Source organism: Sinocyclocheilus grahami, unplaced genomic scaffold, assembly GCF_001515645.1.
Source record: "Sinocyclocheilus grahami isolate Dianchi unplaced genomic scaffold, SAMN03320097.WGS_v1.1 scaffold394.1, whole genome shotgun sequence".
Taxonomy (NCBI): Eukaryota; Metazoa; Chordata; class Actinopteri; order Cypriniformes; family Cyprinidae; genus Sinocyclocheilus; species Sinocyclocheilus grahami.
This window is the reverse complement of record NW_015505573.1, coordinates 206465-227692: the sequence shown is the minus strand read 5'-3', so window position 1 is coordinate 227692 and position 21228 is coordinate 206465. Positions and strand designations below refer to the sequence as shown.

The 21228-nt window shown below is 40.0% G+C and overlaps 1 protein-coding gene across 3 annotated transcripts in view; it reads left to right on the top strand.

Annotated features, from left to right (window-relative positions):
• Positions 1-21228, top strand: part of fto (FTO alpha-ketoglutarate dependent dioxygenase) — a 181971-nt gene that overhangs the window by 140504 nt on the left and 20239 nt on the right. Inside the window, exons 9-11 of one of the 3 annotated variants that reach the window (XR_001604646.1) lie at positions 14180-14320; positions 14913-15005; positions 15835-16389. The exons of 1 other annotated variant lie outside the window; for it this stretch is intronic. Coding sequence is in view for 1 of the 2 variants with exons in the window: in XM_016231531.1 (XP_016087017.1) it covers positions 14180-14320; positions 14913-14919 (148 nt within the window). In the remaining variant the exon portion in view is untranslated. Of the gene's footprint in view, positions 1-14179; positions 14321-14912; positions 15300-15834; positions 16390-21228 lie in introns of those variants that run through there. One more of the 3 variants, XM_016231531.1, reaches the window with a different exon arrangement.

Below are 21228 nucleotides of genomic sequence, written 5' to 3'. Positions count from 1 at the left end.
CCTTCATGGATAGCACTGATTGATGCTAACAGCAGAGGAACTGTTACTTTAGAAGATGTTTATCAGCCATGGGGCACAAAACAATCTCTGGGAATTTTCCTTGAAATAGCTGCATAAAAGGCAAGATCCATGCAGATGCATTGCACACACAATACGCACACATACTGTGTTCTTATTCACCATGGGCAAAAATACGCTCTCCCTATCAAATATTCATCCAGGCAAGCTGCTGAATGATTTTCTGTCTGCTCTAGCTGTGTGCGGTGACTGGCTGGAGGTGGACGGAGCAAGTCAGGAGTCATTAGGCCTGAAGAGGCTGCAGGGTCCTCAGATTTACAGAAAGGAGGGGGAATGGATGGTGACATGTTGATGTTGTACTGAGTATGTTGGGAGTCTCTTGAGAGGCTAACCCCCTCTCGTTTATGCTCCTCTTCCTTCTCCTCTCTGGCCCATTTTTGCCCCTTTACTCCCTTTTCTCATTCACAGACATCCTTTAGACTCCAGAGTGCCACAGATGATAACTTTCTGTACTTTGTGTCAGTCGTTTCATTCCAGGAGTGCAGAGGCTAAACAGTTGTTAAGAGTGTAATCTCTCGGATTGACTGGGCTGTCTGGCTCATGCTTGTTTGCTCTCAGACACTGGCCTCGGGCCAGCTGAGGGTCTGCGAGTCTAACAACTGAGCCCCTTTAGCAATCCACCCTGCTGTTTCCAGATCAGCAGTTAACCCCTTAAGCCGGTCATCTCGCCGTCCCCCGTTGCTGAGCTCTGTGGATGAACACAGCCATCCACCGAGATTCAGAAAGATTACAGTGTGGTTTAGGCAGCTTTAATGGGAATCGCATGAAGCAGAGGAAACAATTACTGCTGCTAAACACAACGATGCTGAATTATACTTGCAAAAACATAAAGGTCACATTATGAGGATTCAAATTGTGCTTGATCTTTTGAGAAAAAAAGAGTTCAGTGTGCTATAAAAACAATTTTCATAACTTTAACTTTGTTCTGACTCCAAAAAGAATTAAGAATTTATTTTATAAATAAATAAATTTGGCAGCCCCATGCGGTTTCTTTGAATTAGAAAAAGGCAGTCAAATTATTGCCCTGACATAACAGTCTGTCACTTAAATTAATTATTATGTCTGTTACCCTTGTGCTGAACATGTTTGTTAATGACATACTAGCGCATATTTTTATGACATTTATAAATGTAATAGCTAGTGCATGATTGTGTTAAAGTGAAACTGTCTCTGAAAATGCTGAGTTAAGGTGTGGTCACATTTACTGCTGTTCTGCATATTTTTGATTTGAAATCCAGTAAAAAAATTTTTAAAGGAATTCACTCGATGGAATGGTGAATACTGGAATACTGGTTGAGGGCAAAAGGGTCATGTGAATTTGCCATATTGACCAACAGAAAGTTGCTTGGTTTGAAAGTGATTTCTGTGTGAACTGTGCATCATTCATTGCTACACTATTGACAATAGAAAATGTACCTTTTTGGATTTTGGATCCTGTAGCTAATGTGACCACAACTTTAGGGGCTGTTTTTGCGCTGCTCTTCCAGTGTTTTATGTAAACATGCAGTAGATGGGTGTGCATGGCATCTAAAAACCTGGCACTCAGAAAGCATGTTTCTAGACTTTTTTTCCCTCTTCAACTTCCCTGCTTTTTGTGATTTTAAACACAAAAATGTGTTCTGTGAGAATGGCCCCTTAAAGAGTCAATGAAATCACTAAGCAAAATGCAACCACATTGTATCCTGGTTCCTTGATACACACACACTGACAGAGTTTTGCTTGCATTATTTAATACATATGATAAATGATCAATTAATTTATTAAACTGAGAATAACTGGTGCTTAAGAACATGCTAGCAGTTTAGCAAGTGTGAGCTCTTGATGTTTTTATCATTTAAAATAAGTTGCGTGGAGCTGTGTGTTGATGAAGTTTTAATTGTGTGATTATTTATTTATTTATTTTGGATGTATTTGATTGTAAATGTGCATTTTTCCACCCATGGTCATACAAACAGGATGTTTATGTGGAATTGTTGAAGGTAAAGCAGCAGAAAATGGCACATTTAAGGGTCAGAGAAGGGGTCATTTAAAAACAATTATGATTAACCTTTTATAAGTGGACCAAAAGATTTAAAAAAACCTTTTTAAACAATTTTGAACATGACGTATAGATATTTTCTTTGTATTTATCCTGATTCGCTACTGTTGTATTGCATTACAAGAGTTTTACTGGACACTGAGACAAATCTCACATGTTTATCCTGCTATTGTGCTCTATAGAAACTTCTGTTTGAATTGGAACATTCCCATTGTCCTCTTTAAGAACCTTCTCCAGATCAATTGTTCATGTGCTCTTTAGTCTCAGGTATGAGTTCACTGCAAAAACACAAAGGCTTCTGTAAACCCTCATTGTGGCTTTTCGTTTGCGTGTTGACGCTAGTAAAGCTCAGACGGTGTAGACAAAGGGCTGGGTACATTACACAGCAAATTAATTTCCTAATATCAATGGATGGGAAATATCCATTCACAACAAAGATAACCTGTTTGATTCTGTCAAGCATGTGTTTACCTATCACTTTAACTATGGTGCTTCATTACCGTTAACACACACACACACATCACCTCCTTCTTACAGCTAGAACACATCCTTTTAAACGAACACACACATGCATGCACAGAAAATGTGTTATTTAATTTGCTCTCTTAATTTTGCTTCCCTTTTTCAGTCTCTTACATGCACTCACTGTGTAAACACACGTCCTCCACGCATTACCCATGTCTGTGATTCTGCTACCTGCTCGTTGCAGTGCCCGAGGGGCCTGCTCGGTCTGACCGCTCCCTTAAACAAATTGTTGGCAGTTCACAGGTTTTTAAATGCCACACTGTTTTAATTACACTATTTACTTAATAGGCTGCAAAAACACTATTCAAACAGCAGGAGGAGCTGATTCGGGATTTTAAACACCTGGTGGATGTTCTTTCACATCTCTTTAATTTGATTTTATGATTTTTTTTTTGTTGTTGTTTCACTCTGATTATATGTAGATCATTCTCTGCATGCATGCTGCTCATGTTTGAATAAATTCCTATTCTATTATCTGTCACTTTGTAACTTTGTCAGTTTCACACCCAGTACTCTTAAATTACTATAGCAGCCCATTTACAGGTAGCACGTCCTATTTCACACGTTCTTATTAGCAGCTGTCATTTATGAGAACATGACAGTTAGCACCTGCGGCTCTCTCACTGTAACTATTTCTTAGTAACTGAGACCTACCTGTCCTGTCCTGAGTTTGCGGAAGTGAAATATTAGTGGTGTGTCCCGGAAATGTTGGCAAACAGTAGCATTTGCGTTAGAACATGGCTCTGTTTGTTCCTAATGAGATGACATGAATTCATTCTTGCTGTTTGAATTGAATAATGATACAGGGCTGGTGTCATTACCCAAAGCCTAGAATAATGATTCAGGGCTGGTGTCACCACCCAGAGTTTTTTTTCCCCACTTCTACCACCACTGTAATCATCTAATCACTTTCACGTCATCCGTTGTTATTGTATTTGTCCATTTAATTGTGTGTGTGTGTGTGTGTGTGTGTGTGTTTGTGTGTGTACTAGCCTATGTTGTTCAAACTCATTATGAGGATGCATTTCACCATTGTTCTTCTGCGTAGTTATTTTAAGTGCTCTCATTTCAGGATTACAATACAATGAACACAGATTTGGTGCTCAAGAAACGTTTGTAATTATCAATGTTGAAAACATATTTTGACACTTTTAAGGATTCTTTGATGAATAGAACATTCAAAAGAACAACATTTGTTTGAAATAAAAATCTTATGTACCATTATTATTATTATTATAACATTATCTTTAAAGTGACTTTTGATCAGTTTAATGTGTTCTTGCTGAATAAAAGTTATTTTCTTAAAAAAAAAAAAGACCACAAAGTTTTGAACGGTAGTGTAAATTAAGGTTAATTTATGCAACTTACAACTTGAAATTTGAAAAATATTAGTATATGTTGAAATATTACTTTAAGATCAATTATGGTTTTGAGTTTGTACTTATTTTGTATATTATGATGTATTTACTCATTTAAATGTCATGCTTTATGAATAATTTTTTTTCTTTATCTGCCATATCTGTAATTAGCAGACTTTTTGATAATGTGGGCTTTATGTCCAATGGATGCTGGTCATGTGACTCCGGTCAGGTGTGGGTCACTGAAGTTGCAGTATATCTGTCACAACAGGCCTTTTTGTCACATTTCTTTCCACTCTGTGATGCCCACAGGGCTTAAGCTTGTTTATGTCGTGCTGAGCGTACAGGACACATATGCATACAGGTGTTATGTCCTTTTATGTATCCATAAGACTGATCGGTTTACTGGTGCATTTGTCAGTTTTCATGTGGCAGACATTTAACATGTTAAACGCAGTGTTAGTGTTCCCAACCACGCTGTTATCCACTTCCTGATCACTCCAAGATTTATTGGCCCTCAAACACTCCCCTGTGAAAAACTGCAAACATTCAGAACCCCATAACCTCCACTCCCTCAGGCCCTTCTCTCTCTCACTCACACACACACACACACACACACATATAACCTTTTCCTAATCTCTCCATATTTCATTCAGGCATGTAAATAAACACCATCAGAGTGAAAAAAAACCCTAGTGTCTGTTCAAACGCACTAATTAGTTTTGGCCCATAATATCACAGTGTTGTATGCGGCAGACTGTCACCTCAGTAGGTGACAAAAGGGAGTGGTTGGATGTGTCAGGGCACAAGTTACGGCAGCACTATTTGTTTTTACCTTGATGACACCCAGAGGGACCACAGTCCAGGTGGGACAGCATCCAAAAGGACACTGAGACCCATGCAACTTCATTCAAGTGTCATTTAACAGAGCTGACTGACAGACAAATGACTTCAGACTTGACTGTTGCCCTCTTCACACACTCTTCCTTATTACAACCTGTCTCTGTGTGTAGTGGCGTGTCATGTGAGCTGTAAACCGGTGCTGGTGTTGACATCTGGCTGCATTCTTTCATGAGGCCTGAGGGGGGCGATCGGAGGGGCGTGTGGGATAATTTGTTACAGTGTTAACAGGCTAATAGATGTCCACCTGGTTTTGAGAGTTCAGAGACAGCAGTGGCCTCCTCTGCAATCAGCTTAAGACTTTAGCCCCTTTTTTATTACCCCAATTATGAGAACCGTTTAGAGGCAACCACTGTGTGTGCACGTGTGTGTGTGAGTGTGTGTGTGTGTGTGTGTGTTTCATGTCATCTGGTTGTTTTAGGACCCAGACACCCACTCTCACCACATCAAACAAGCGTGTCTGAGTAAAGGTGTGTTGGTGGGGTGTGTCCCAAATTTCTCTTGCGGTGTCTGTGTGTCCTGTAGCAGAGCTTGGGAGAGCTTGTTTCATGTGGTCTGCTGTGAGCTGTTGGCGTGCAGATGCTAAAGCCCTCCTGCTTCTGGTGGACTCATTGCCACCAAATATGGCTCCGCTCATTGTCTCCCAACCCACTTACACACGTGGCAAAAGAAAGAAAAAGAGGGAAACTACTTCGGTCTGTTTATTTGTAGCCATTAATTGGGGGAAATGGTAGATCAGATGCTAGTTTTATTAGGCCTTTTAAAAGAATCGCATGCCACTTATTCACTCACATACTCACCCACCTGCACACACACTTAGACATGCTTACTAAGATTTTGTATTTATTTATTTACTTACTTCCAGAGTTTATTTTATTTTATTGTGGAGTCTTGAAAATGGATTGTAGACTAGTTCAGTTTAAGTTTTTCCCCTTTAATGCTAGTTTTATTTTTATTTCAGTTAACAGGGAAATTTGATGAAACTCAATTGTTATTGTTCCTAAAACTCATTGACAAATAATGTCTGTTCAGATTTATTCAGTCTTAAATAGCTCAATACATTTAACTTAGTTTAGTACTCACTACCCAATTCAAACTTTACCAGTTCATTTGACTTAATCTTAAATTTGTCTCCAGCTCCATTCAGAAACGATAGGGAAAAAAACATTTTTATAGTTTTAAATGAGACTGTCTGAAGAGTCTGTTGAAGATGTTATCAGTGTGCTTGTTCGTACTCTTATATTGGAGATGTGATTGCTTGCATGGGCCTTAGAGCCAAATCGTGATTTATGATCAACTCGCTTGTTTTTGCATGACTCGTTTGATGGCATTCTCTGAACAGGGCCAATCACTGCCAAAAATCATAAAACTACACACACACCCTTAACACCTGTGCGCGTGAAATTAATTAAAAAAAATTCACCCCGTATGAGTAACACCATCAAATACCTGTAAATTTCACAGCAGGCGTATACAAACCACAGACTTCGTACAGACATGCTGTTGTACAAATAATGTTTATCGCATGCAGATACAGGATAGCACACAGGCTAACATCACCGTAATGTCCTTATCAAACAGGCCCATTTGTAGCTGTATGGTTGTAAATGATCTCCTGGTGGGCTAATGCAATTAGCATTGTCTCCTGTCAGTGTACCCAGCATTTTAGCCCTACATCTATCAGCGTAATGGTGGTGGGCAGAAGCTCTGATGTTGTCTAATAAGGGCATTTTACTCCCTTTAAGAGTGGGGGGCAGGTAATGTACAACCTTGTAGGTGAAGTCCTGCACTGTGCTATAAACCACAGCGATATGTCAAAGAGAGGGAAAGTCCAACTGAAAAGAGGTTTTAATCATTTCATTTATCAGTTCGTTCTTGCTTTTCACTCCCCCTCTCCTCTAGTTTATCTCAGTTGGAGGAGGATTCAGAGTGCGAGGGAAATCGATGCAGAGAACATTACAGTAAAATGTATTGATCAGACACAGAGAGAGCCTTGCGTGCCGCCCGGAGATGGCCTAGTGATGCAATGCTTAAAGGAATTTATCCACTGCCTTCTGCATTAACCTTTTATTGACTGCTTTGCCTGTCCATAATTAACACTCACTTTAGCTAAAGTGGTTAGTTTCAGCTGGGAGGCCAGGTGTACGTGTGTGCGTTGCATTGTTCGCGGACCAAGTCGAAGTTCAAGTGTGCCGAATGTGTCGGGTGGGAGTATGTGAGCTGCCCCCCAGAAGAACAGAGGTGATAGATCTCCTTCCCTCCACATTAGCTCGCAATTCCAGCAGGCCTGGCTGTTGGGTTATAGGGTTTCAGAGCAAATTGAAATGAGTGATTGTAACGTCGATCTCTCCTGAGCGCGGGTCAGATGGGAGAGGTAGACTGCATCTCGCAGAGGTTAATCTGTATGGATGGTTGGCATACACTTCCAAATATACTTCCAACAGTCCACACACACATGTTGTGTCTTTATTCTTAACCACGGAATCATGGAATATGGATTCACATGGTGAAGGGTTGCATATGTTTATGTTAATTTCTTTAACCTAAATGATTCAGTTATGCACATTTATGATTCGGAGGTGATTCAATGTAAAGAGATAGTTCACCCAAAAATGAAAATTCTATCATCACTACTCACCCTCAAGTTGTTCCAAAGAATGTTGGTAACCAGACAGTTGATGGTAACCATTGACTTCAGTAGTGTTTTTTTTCCCAAACTATGGACGTCAGTGGCTACCAATAACTATTTGGTTACCAACATTCTTTCAAGAATATTTTCTTTTGTGCTCAACAAAATAAAGAAACAACTTGAGTGTGAGTAAATGATGACAGAATTTAAATTTTTAGGTAAACTATCCCTGTAATATCTGACTGAATTTATGTTTATTCTAACCACAAATAATGCTGTACGATATTAAAAGAAAAATCCTGTCATCATTTATTCACCATCTTCATCTTGTCTTTGGAAACCCTTATGACTTATGTTTTCCATGGAACACAAAAGGAAGTGAATGGTGACCACGGCTGTTAAGTAAGATATTTCGTGAGTAATAGAAGAGTTAAAAGTTTTGTCTCTTCTTAATGCAATACTGTCATATGTTATAATGTTATGATTTTCTGCTGCCGCATTGTCCTCTTTGGAGTTCAACAGTTCCTGGTCCCCATTTACATTCATTGTATGGAAAAGAGATCACTCTTATATGCAGATTTGGTGCTCAAGAAATTTCTTATCACAGCTATAAAACAGTTGTTTCTTGAACAGGAAGCTTTAACAGGAAGGATATCTTTATAGGTAAATTGTATCTTAAGGTCAATTATATGCTGTTAGTTAGCAGCTTGGACATTCTGTTAAATATCTCTTTTTGTGTTCCACCTGTCGTTTACAGGTTTGGAGCAACATAAGAGTGTGTAAATGATGCCAAAATGTTTACTTTTGTGCAAACAATCCCTCTAGGTGTGTATGTTTATGTGGATCTTAATGGCTGGCATTCATTTGTGTGCTTATGGTCTCTTTCACCGCAGTCCATTTACTTCAGTTCCCTATTCTCTGTCTCTTCCAATAATTTAGTAAATGATGAGAGAGTTTAAACACACGCGCGTGCGTATAGAACGAGCTCTCATATTATTTATGAACTGATGTGCTACATTAGGGTACTTAGCGCATGTTAACGGATGTTATTGTCAAGCCCTGATGCAGTATGAGGATGATATATTGAAGCGCTATATGCTAATTCCACCCTCGGCATGTAATGCAGCCTCTCATGTGGCCGGTGCAGTTGGAGAGACAGCACTTAACAGGAGAGCCACTCCACCATTAAGTGGCCCTTACAAAATATATAACCACAAATAGTGTCAGAGAGGGGATGTCCTCTGACCACCAGACAGCACAGATTCATCTATAACACAGGCCTCCTCAGGGCACCGCTGCAGTCTTCAAGTGGAGGACGATGAGTGTTTACTGTTGGCTATGATTGCTTGAGACAAGTGTTTGAGGGAGAACTTTGTATGTTTGTGAGGAAAGTGGTTGTCCCTGTATTAAAGGTGAAATGTGTCAGTTCTTCACCACTAATGGCACTAAACTAAATTGGAAAAATAATAATTTGTACATTTTTTTTAAGCAACTATGAGTGATGCAAACCTCTACACCGTAATGAGTGTTGTGGATGGTTGCCAGGGTGTTGCTATGCAGTTGCTAGGGTGTTCTGGATTGTTGCTAGGTTGTTGCTTACTAGCTCAAGTCCAAAGAATCCACGCCCCAAGTCTCAAAGTATTTTTCAGACTTTTTGAAATAAAAATAAATACTCATATGCTAGGCAAAGCTACGTGTATTTGATCAAACATACAGTTAAAAAAAGCACTGATATTGTGAAATATTATTACAATGTAATATTTGAATATATTTTATTTTCTATTTGAATATATTTTCAAATGTCATTTATTCCTGTGATGACAAAGCTGAATTTTCAGCAGCCATTACTTCAGTCTTCAGTGTCACAATGTCCATCAGAAATCATTCTAATATGCTAATTTGGTGCTCAAAAAACATTTCTAAATTATTATCAAAACAGTTGTGCTGCTTAATGTTTTTTGCGGAAACAGTGCTACATCTTTTTCAGGATTATTTAATTAATAATGTAAAATAACAGCATGTATTTGAAATGTAGGTCTTTTAGAACACTAAAAATGCCTTTGTCACTTTTGATTTGATCAAATTTAATGTATCCTTGCTGAATAAAAGTATGAATTTCTTTAAGAAATACTGACCACAAACGTTTGAACTAGTATATTGGTATATGTTGAAATCCCCTTTGCCCTAACTATTTATGCCTATTCACTACCATAAACTAACTGCTGATGATATAAAACATTCCCCCCCCCACACACACACACACAAACAGAGACATTCTCACTAACACACCCAGCATTGTCATATTCTTGTAAAAACCACACTGTCTGTATATTAATTAGCTGAGAAAATGAAATGCAGTAACATCAAAGCTACTGTGGAATTAAAGCCACAGGCTTCACCTGCCCAGGTGTAAATGATTGAGATATTAATCAGCACTGGCCAGGTGTGTTTAGAAGGTGATTTACACTGCTTACTCTTGTAGGATTGCAGAAGTGCATTCCTGAGGCTTCGTTCAAAGGAAGAGCAAGGGGATGATGCCATACCACACACACTTGAACACACACTCACTTGAAAGCACACACACACTAAAGCTGTGCAGTCCTTCGTTTCTTTATAAACATGTCATTAGGGCAGGTTATTGTGTGTCGTAAAGAAATCAGGAAATGAGTGTGTGAACTGCCCCTAGACAAACACACACTTCTTTGTGTGTTTATGGCGAAATGAACCATTCACACACTCCCTGGAAAGCACATGCAGTAACCTGGGGCTCTTTTCGCATCAGTTTTACACTGCAAAGAAATTTTCAGTGTAAATATACTACCGTTCAAAAATTTTGGTAGTCAGTAATTTTATTATTATTATTTTTTTTATATTTATGAAAGATATGTGAAATAACTGTTTTCTATTTGAATATATTTAATATAATGTATTCCTGTGATGGCAAAGCTGATTTTTCAACAGTCATTACTCCATTCTTCATTGTCACATGATCCTTCAGAAATCATTCTAATATGCTGATTTGCTGCTCAAAAAGCATTTCTTATTATTATCAATGCGGATCCATCTGGCGATCGGAACAGGAACTGAGTGGGTGTTAAATAGAAGGAGTAATGGCTCTCAGGTGAGCGTGTGATTAGTGAAGGCTGTGTGATCAGTGAATTCAGCTGTGTAAGTGCAATGGATGATGGGAACTGTAGTCCGGAGTGACATGTAACAGTCTGTGTAGTGTGAGAGTCAATGTAATGGTAGAGTGACCTCTACTGGTAATCGGCCAGAAGGCTACGGACCGGATTCGTGAAGGAGCGGCTTCCAGACGCTCCCAACACAATACCATCCAGGAGGGTGGTGGAGCGGAGGCGGAACAGGGGGAGGGACGGTGGGCCAGGTCCATGTGGAAATGGAGAGACTCGGGCCTAACTCAGGGACATGAACCCTCCCTGGGCTTAACTCGGGAACATGAACCCTCCCTGGGCTTAACTCGGGAACAGGAGCCCTCCCTGGGCTTAACTCGGGAACAGGAGCCCTCCGTGGGCTATACTCGGGAACAGGAGCCCTCCGTGGGCTATACTCGGGAACAGGAGCCCTCCGTGGGCTATACTCGGGAACAGGAGCCCTCCGTGGGCTATACTCGGGAACAGGAGCCCTCCGTGGGCTATACTCGGGAACAGGAGCCCTCCGTGGGCTATACTCGGGAACAGGAGTCCTCCCTGGCAGGGACTGGGACCTGGGGAAAACTGAGACACAAGAAACAGACAGAGCATTATACAGTCTCATGGATGGCACAGACAGCTCTTTCACAAACGGCCTCCATAGCCGTGACAGGACGAGCAGAGAGTTCGCAAATGGCCTCCATAGCCATGACATGACGGGCAGAGAGTTCACAGATGCCCTTTATAGCCGTGACAGAACAAACAGGAAGTTCACAGGTGGGTACTACTGACAACTCTGGAGGTTCTGCAGCGGATGCTGCCACCTCTGGAGGTTCTACAGTAGTGCCCTCAGGATACAGGGAGAGGTCGGCAAAGGTTCCTTCGACCTTGACATGACAGGTTGAAAGTGCGTTTCTGGGCGCCACCACCACGCAAGGAGCTGAAGCGAGCACCGCCGCTTCGGGAGGTTCTGCAGCATGCGCCACCACTTCTGGAGAAACTGCAGTGGGCACCATCGCTTCGGGGAACACAGCAGCGAGCACCACTACCTCAGGAGATTCTGCAGCTTCAGCCGCCAACTCTGGAGACCTAATAGTGGGTGCTGCCACCTCTGAGAGTTCTGTGGGGGTGTATGCAGCCCAAACACAACAAAAAGCGATCCCCATCAGGGGAAACACTTCAGACAGGGGAATTAGTTCAGGAACAGAAAGGTTAGAGTGAGTGGGTTTGGGGATACCAGCTGTGCGTGCAGACACCAGTGGGGTGTCCATCACACTAGATACCAGACTGGGATACTGAAAGACTGACCTTGACGATCTGGGTGCAACAGACAGGGCATGACAAGACACCTGACGATCAGCTGTGCCCTGACAAGACTCAGGATGATCAGCTGTGACGTGACATGACTCAGGATGATCAGCTGTGACATGACATGACTCAGGATGATCAGCTGTGACGTGACATGACGTGACTCTGGATGATCAGCTGTGACTTGACTGGACCCATAAATAACAACTGTGACTTGACTTGGTTCATGAAGATCAGCTGTGACCTGACTTGGTTCATGAAGATAAGCTGTGACTTGACTTGGTTCATGAAGATAAGCTGTGACTTGACTTGGTTCATGAAGATAAGCTGTGACTTGACTTGCCTCATGACGATCAGCTGTGACTTGACTGGACTCTGTAAGATCAGCTGTGACTTGACTTGACTCACGACGATCAGCTGTGACTTGACTTGACTCATGAACAACAACTTTGACTTGACTTGGCTCATGAAGATAAGCTGTGACTTGCCTCATGACGATCAACTGTGACTTGACTGGACTCAGGAAGATCAACTGTGACTTGACTTGCCTCATGAAGATCTGCTGTGAGTTGACTTGACTCCTGACGATCACCTGTGACTTGACTTGACTTTTGAAGATTGGCCGTGACTTGACTTATGACAAGCAATTGTGACTTTACTTGACTCAGGAAGATCAGCTGTGACCTGACTTGCCTCATGACGATCAACTGTGACTTGACTGGATTCAGGAAGATCAGCTGTGATTTGACTTGGTTCATGAAGATTCAACTTTCAACTTTTCACATAACGGAGCGCTGTTGTGTTCGCCATTTTGTGAGCATAATCTAGTGCAGGGGCCATTACACGAGTGAGTGCAGGGTCGCGTTCCTCTGCGATACCCACAGTGAATAGAGAGTCAACAGTCAACAAAGCAAAGTCCAAAAAACAACTCGGTGACGAACGTGGACCCTCGCGTCTAAGCTCAGATCTTAGAGGTTGATTAAGGCCATCACAAAAAAACTCTATCAAAAGACAGTCTGGTAGATCAGAATAGTGTGCTATGGCTAAAAATCCGCGAACATTGTTCTCTAGTGATCGCAGGCCCTGTCTAAGGGCTAACAAAATCCTTGCCGTGTCCATACCTGGCCAATGTTCCTCTGAAAAGCTGCTGGATCCTTGTGTGGCCGAGTATTCTGTAACGGAGGGAACACAGGAAGCGTGCAGATCCATCTGCAAGGCTTTATTCGCAAGAGGCGTGGTCAAAAACAGGCATAGGTCAGACAATGGCAAACAGGTATATTGATGGCAAGGCAAGAGGGATAATCCAGGTACAAGGCAAAGGTCCAGGCAGGGGCGAACAGTATCCAATTGGGTGAGACTCGAGGGATAATCCAGGTACACAGGCAGTGATCAGAACATGGAGAAACAGACAAGGCAAGATGATGAAAACAAGGAAAAGCAAGACACTAGGCTCGGTAAGGCAGCTAACACTAGGGGAGTGGAAAATGCAGAACAATACACGAGACTAAAACAGAAAAAACGGAAAGGCTCGGTAAGGCAGCTAACACTAGGGGAGTGGAAAATGCAGAACAATACACGAGACTAAAACAGAAAAAACGGAAAGGCTCGGTAAGGCAGCTAACACTAGGGGAGTGAAAAACGCTAGACAATACTCGTCGATCTGAACAGGAACTGAGTGGATGTTAAATAGAGTGAGTAATGAATCTCAGGTGACCGTGTGATTAGTGAAGGCTGTGTGATCAGTGAATTCAGCTGTGTAAGTGCAATGGATGATGGGAACTGTAGTCCGGAGTGACATGTAACAGTCTGTGTAGTGTGAGAGTCAATGTAATGGTAGAGTGACCTCTACTGATAATCGGCCGGAAGGCCACGGACCGGATTCGTGACAGTTGCAAACTGTTGTGCTGCTTAATATTTCTGTGGGAACCGTGATCAAAAGAGCAGCATTATTTAGTTTTCTTTTTGTAACATTGTTAATGTCTTTACTTCCGATTTAATGTGTCCTTGCTAAATACAGATAGTAATTTCTTAAAAAGAAAAATACATCTTACTGACCCCAAACTTTTGAATGAGAATCTGAACATATTCTAAATAATTATTTATTCAGTCACTCATTTACAATCTTTGTATTGTGTCTGTCAGATTGAAACGTTGTGCCTTTATAAAGCTGTTGATTCATTTTGTGTCCCAATAGATGCCAGTCAAGCCTGGCACAGGCCTTGGCTGCTGAGGAAGCACCTGCCGACCGACCCTATTGGAGTAATGAAGATCCTGACATGCCCCTCCCCTTTGACCTCTCTGAAATCATCAGCCGCGTTGAGTCACTTCTCTGGAGGTGAACAAAGTCCTTTTAAGACAAGTCATGTCACTCGGCGGCCATCTTTGAAACGCCTCTCGGGCATGCAAATGCAACTCCTATATCTTTGAATGGGGAAACATCAAATTCTCCAAAACTGTTCACTAAGCATACGATTAAATTTCATATTTTAAATCACCAAAGAAATTTGACAACAACTGTGACATAGATGTTGTTACTTTTGCTCAAATAGCATTTTAAAAAGCTTATATTTTCAGGCTAGACCAGCCAGTGTGCATGCGCAGTCATAAGCGCGCATCTCAGAGCTCTGACTGTTTCTGTAGCAACCAGGACTTCTAAAGGCAGCTGCAGTGACGGCTGACTTTACCGATTAGCGATTGGCTCTTTCATTCAGAAGGCGGGGCTTCCTGCAAATGAGCAGCCATATTGAGCGTTGCATTTTTCCCCATTCAAAACTATACGAGTGACACGTCTTGGGTATTCTATAGTCTTTGAGGTGAACTACATGTCTTATGTTAGGGATTGTTATTAAAGTGGAAAGTGGACTTAAGGAATGTTCAGCCGTAAATGCACAAAATGTGACTTACTTCTGTTTTTTCTTTCTTCCTAGGATGTAAGGTATTAGCAAAGGAGGGAGATAAATGGAGATAAAGAATGTTATGAGGTGGATGTTAAGAGATAGAGGCCGGGATGGAGATCACAGGTGACAAAAAACAATACAACACACACCTGTTTAGTTTCTCCTTTCTGGCCCATCTTTGCCTGAAGAACAACATTCACCATTACACACACCACACTGAGATCCACTGGGATGAATGGACGGATATAAGGATGGATACAGGGGTGGATACGGGGTGCCATCTGGACTGGACATTTTATTTCCTATTTCCATCAGTATCGTTTACTATCACTTTAACAGAGTCCGTAGTGTTACAATGCCCATGCATAGATACATATCAGTAGTTGCATATGATACCTATCCATAAATAAATATATATATATATATATATATATATATATATATATATATATATATATATATATATATATATATATATATATATATATCCATATATCCTCTGAAGCTTTTTTTTCCGGACAGGCATTATATAGATGTATACAGTATACATAGTTCACTTCGCCTCTATGTTTGTGTGTTTGTCTGCGTGCCATCTTTTGAGAGGGAAAGTCTGTAAAAATAAAATATGACATTGTGGGGGTGTATGACATCATTAACGGGTGTCATATGCATGCCGTTGCCTTTCACCTGGCGTATTGTCTAGGGATTTAGTGTGTTTGAATTTGCCCTAAGTGTGTTTGAATGTTTGTGCGTGCGTCCGTCTGACTGTTTTTAGGGAGAAGGTAAAGTAAAAGTTGTTAGACTGACTTTGTCGATGATGTTTGTCTATATAGGTGCATGTAGGTACGAGGCACGCACATGTGTACGTAATCTTTAAGACGGTTTTATTTCTGTGTGACTGAATATGAATGTGTGTGTGTATGTGTACTTAAGATGTTTCTCTCCCAAGCAGAGTAGTGTCGATAGGCGGCTCTTGCTGTGCTCTCCAAGAGAACTTACACCCCTTGCTTCGCATAATTCTCACAGCTCATTGACTCCTAACGTTTCAATAACCCCTGCCTATGTCTGAAATGCTGCCAGTTTCGGGAGGAATGCACTCAAACATCTTTAAACGATTGAAGGATGAAGAAAAGCACTCAGATGTCCTCTAAACGACTGAAGGATGAATGAAAAAGGGATGACTGTTGAAGTCCAGCAGCTTTCTTTTTATTTTTATGTTTTTCTATGTCATCAGTGTTAATGTAGAAGATCCATATTATAGTATTCAATGAAGATGCTTAAATGTGTTTTATACTTTTGAAGTTTTAGAGTTGACATTGGTTGCCAAATATTGTGTTCTTGCTGAGTAAATGCTGTGAGGTTGGTATATAAATATATAATCTTTCTTTCATTGTGTTTTTTTTTGCTGTATTCTTTCTTCGAATTGCCACAAGCCCCACTGCTTTTCTGAAAGCTTTGTGTGTGCAAAGCACTGGTTATGATTGAAATAAAATACAATTCTGGTTTATCAATTAGTGCATGGGTATTTGTTCTTTTTTTTTTAATTAAATTTATTTGTATATCGGTTGCAGTCTCTTCAAAATTTCATTCAAAGTTATCAGATAGTTATTATTACATTATATAATGCTTAATAGATGATCATTTAATTATGCATTCAGATAGATACAAATGTTTAAGTACTATTGATGTATTATTTTAGATATATGTATCTTTTAAGCATTATATAATTTGTTAATGACTAATTCAGTGAATTGACATGAAATAAAATGAGTTTTACCTATATATTTTATATACTGTGGGGTCCAAAGTCTGAGACCAGTGAAACTGCCTTTATTTTGCATTGTTTGCATTACAAATTACAATATTATAATTGGAGTGAAAGGTTCAATCTAAAAGTTGACAAATTTCTGAATGGCTCGGTATGTGGTTTGTTGACTTGAAAATCTGATCTTTTGTGCACAAGAGTTCACATGGTCACTGCCAAAAATGTCTTATTTGATTTAGCGACCTTGAAATACACAATCTTTAATATTTTTTATTTATTTTCTTTGTTTTAAATTTTCAGTTTGATTTTACATCTCAGCTGTGGTTTCAGACTTTTGGATCAAACATCCAATTTATTGTGTTCAATTTATTGTTTCAGAGAGATGCTGTCTATTTATCTGCTTTGATCTGAAGTGTATTTGTTTCAGTCTTTTATATATTTCTATCAGTCAAAAAGACTGATTTGAGCTTTTGTCCCAGCTCTATTAAAGTGTATATGTGTGTGTGTGTGTGTGTTGCCTGTAGGGGTTGGAGGTACTTCCTCTAGTCTGCAGCGAAGGTTTGTTAGATGGCTGAGCCTCAGGTGAGCAGGTGATCGGTGAATGGCCACTCTAAACTTCACTGCAGTCTGTTCTCAGGCATGTGTGCACAGGTATGCATTGTTCCAAGGAAGGGCAAAGGTCATCAGTAGTTTCTATGCCTTACATCACTGTAGGTGAGAGGAAGATGACCAGGTGCATGTGGAATTAAGTACCTGTGTGTGTGTGTGTGTGTGTGTGTGTGTGTGTGTGTTTTCTACAGGCAGGCTGATTATTATATGATTGACATCTAAGTTAAAGTTGCATCACGTCTCAGAGGTGACATTCAGACAACATACATGATTTGAAGGACAAATGCAATGTTACACATAATACATTTAACCCTGTTTTGACTGATAATGTGTTGTACTATGCACTGAACAAAAATGTAAAATGGTTTTTTTTGGAAGAGAATTAGCATTTTTGAGTCATGGGTTCCCTTGGGAATTTTCCTCTGGGATTTTAAAAAAGCAGTTTTGATTTATGATTCAAATCTGTGGTTAAAATTACCTGAAGAGATGCTCACAGATTGTTTTATAATATAAATCACATAAAGTCATAGATCAAATTTAAATTTTAGAGCCATTGTGTTTTGTTTTTATGTAAGTTACTAAATTAGGGTTAGGGTTAGAGCCTACGGTTATTGCGTGCTTTCATTGAATAGAAAACAGCAGCAATATTCTTTCACATATCTCCTGTTGTGTTCTACAGAAGAATATAGGTGAGTAAGTGATGGCAGAATTGAAAATTTACAGTGATCTGTCCTGTAAGAGATCACAATTTTGCCTTTTTTTCTGTTCAAAAAGGCAGATATCTGATGTGCACGTGCAGAGAATATCATTGCAAACTTGAAATTGTGAGTGTGTGTGTGTGTGTGTGTGTGTGTGTGTGTGTGTATTCACATGTTCTCATGAGTCCACATCTCTACACAGACTGAAGAGTGAGTTATTTAATGAGACAGCAAGTCCCAAGAGCACCGTGTGTGTGTCCACGTGATGAACACATAATGCAGTTCTCCCAGTTAACTAGCAATGAGTGGACCTGTCAGACCCTTGAGCCTCATGGTTACTGCCTGATGCTGCCTCTACAGTGCTGTGTGGGTTAAACGGCCACTCATGCCTGTCATGGCTGCCCAAGCAATGGGGTCTAACAACCCTGTGGCCCCCTGATATTACTAGTATAGGAGAAGAACAGAGATTGTGCATTACAGTGATTTCAGCATGGTAAAAGTGTTGTTAGTGCTTTTATAAAATGGCAGCAACAGACATATGATAAACGATGCTAATGTTTAATAGATAATCACAATTATTAATAATAATCATGTCTTGGCAGGTAGGGCACATCTGACATTTTCTACATTTTGCTAATCAGTACTTTAGTCATTTAGTTTTCCAGTAAACATATCTTTAAAGAAACAACAACAACCTTAAAACATTATATATATTTATGAGAAAATGCAAATTAGGTTAACACAATAAAATATAGCCCTGTTCTCAGAGAACATATGCTACCATTCAAAAGTTTGTATTAAAGTTTCTTATGGTCACCAAGACTGCTTTTTATTTGATCATAAATGAAGTAAAACGAGTAATATTGCAATATATTATAACAATTTAAAATAACTTTTCTATTTTAATATATTTTTATATTAAAATGTGATGGCAAAGCTAAATCTTAAATTGCCTTTATTTGTTGTTTTCTTGTTTTAAGCATAAATTGAACTAGATTTAATTAGATTTATGCTTAAAGTAAAACTAAGTTAGTTGCACAAGGTAAGAATTCAAGATGTATTCTCTTGCACAGTTTACATGGTGTGCAAATGTATCTTATCTATGGATGTTTAGATATTTTTACTAGAAAACAAGCAAAACAAAAAATACAGCACTAAGAAATTGGGTGACCCCCCAATTGGTATGAAGTGTTGGTATGTGGTTCACCCAATTTCTTAGTGCTGTATTTTTTGTTTGAGAACAGAGGCTCTTAGTTTGCTCATTACAGGACGCAGGGATCCGGGGCTCTCAGCAGTGTGTGTGTCTGTGTTTGTGATGGAATGGATCTGGCTTTTGACTGATGTGCTGATAGTGATGTGAAACTCTTGAAGTACATTTTTGGCACTTGAGTGAAGGGACACTGCTGTGATCTGGCTTAAAGGATTCCAGTGTGTGTGTGTCTGTCTGTGCTGTTGACAGTTTCATTCTGCTAAACTCTGCTGTGACCTGACTTTAGAAATGTATTTGCAGCGCTCCAGAGAGAGATACAGTGTGTGTGTGTGTGTGTGTGTGTCGGTGGCCTTCTGAAGTCCTTCCACTCTGCAATGGCTTTGGTCTCAGGGACCACTTTCGAAGTGCCTGTCATGTTGTATGACCCACTTCCTGCCCTGTCCCACAGCACTGGCCACCACTGGCCCCAAAACCTCAAACACACCAAAGCCACTAAATTATTGAAAGAGTTGTTACCTGTAGCAGAAGAACCGCTTCTCCCCAACCTAAACACTGCAACCATTTCATACACACATATTGTATTTGAGGTGGTTAAACTTCAAGAAGACTGTCCGTATTATGTGTGCGTCACTAGTGTTTATAAGTGTTTGTTTTATGAAAGGTAGTGGGTTTATTGCATTATCTCTCCCTCTCTCAGCTCAATCTAGCCTGACAGAGTCATCTGCAACTCATCTAATATGGATGAAAGGCCTTCATAATATTGCTGGCCTGTGTGTGTCTGCACATATGCTCCATGATCTCCAATTTCAAATCTTCTTTCTTTCTTTCTTTCTTTCTTTCTTTCTTTCTTTCTTTCTTTCTTTCTTTCTTTCTTTCTTTCTTTCTTTCTTTCTTTCTTTCTTTCTTTCTCTATCGCCTTCTTTCTTTCCTTCTTTCTTTCTCTCTCTCCTTCTTTCCTTCTTTCTTTCTTTAGTTCCTTCTTTCTTTCTTTCTTTCTTTCCTTCTTTCTTTCTTTCTTTATCATGTTTAATGCATTTTCTGGACTCAAGATGGATAAAACCAGCTATTAGAGAGGAATTAAGATGTTCCGATAGGCCTGCGAGAAAAGATGAAGAAGGAGAGGGTGATATATTCATCAGGTACGATATTCACCTTATCTGCTCCGACCTTGAAGGGTGTATGTATGTGCGTTTGGCCACTTCACAGTCGTACACACACCTACACACTCTCCTCTCTGCTTCTTGATTGACAGGTGCTGAAATGAGCCCCTGAATAGCTGTGGGCTTCAGTCTCCCAAATAACTCGCCCGTCAAATTACATCCCGCCCTCCTCACTCGCCCGGTCGCCTGGGAGACCTATTTATTTGTCTGTTTATTTGCTTGGTTTAAATATTTGGTGGGGAAAATATAGAATTTTTGTCCCCCGGTCAAAGTGCTCATATTTAGTTAATAACAAGAGGAGAGAAGGTTGTTTGCTCTGAGAGACGGAGAGGACAGAGAAGGAGAAAGGGGAAAAGGGAGGGTGATTTTATTTTATATAGGGAAGTCCTTGGAGAAAGAAGATGACCTGTCACTGAAACTCTCTTTGAACGCTGGATTGTAATCGTCACTCATTTATGCGTTCCTGAGCTATGAAGGATAAACTGATTTTTGTAGTGTCATTGAATTAATCTCTAAATTGCATTGGTTATGATACCCCTTTGCTACATGACCATAAATGTATTGAGCTGGAATGGATCTTCCTTTAAAACACTGTTTGTATTAATTTTCCTAACAGTACATTCAGATTATTGTACCAAATTAATGCTAAGTGTGTGTGTGCTCTTCTGAGACTGCATAATTAAAGATATAGTTCACCCAAACATTAAATTGTCATCATTTACTCACCCTCATGTTGTTCTAAACCTGTATGACTTCCTTCCTTCTGTGGAACCAAAAGAAAATAATTTAAAAAAAAATTTTTTAAATGTCTGTGCATATGATTTTTGTTTATACGATGGAAATCAATGGGGTCCAAAACAACACTGAACTCCAGTGACTTTCAAAATATCCTCTTTTGTGTTCT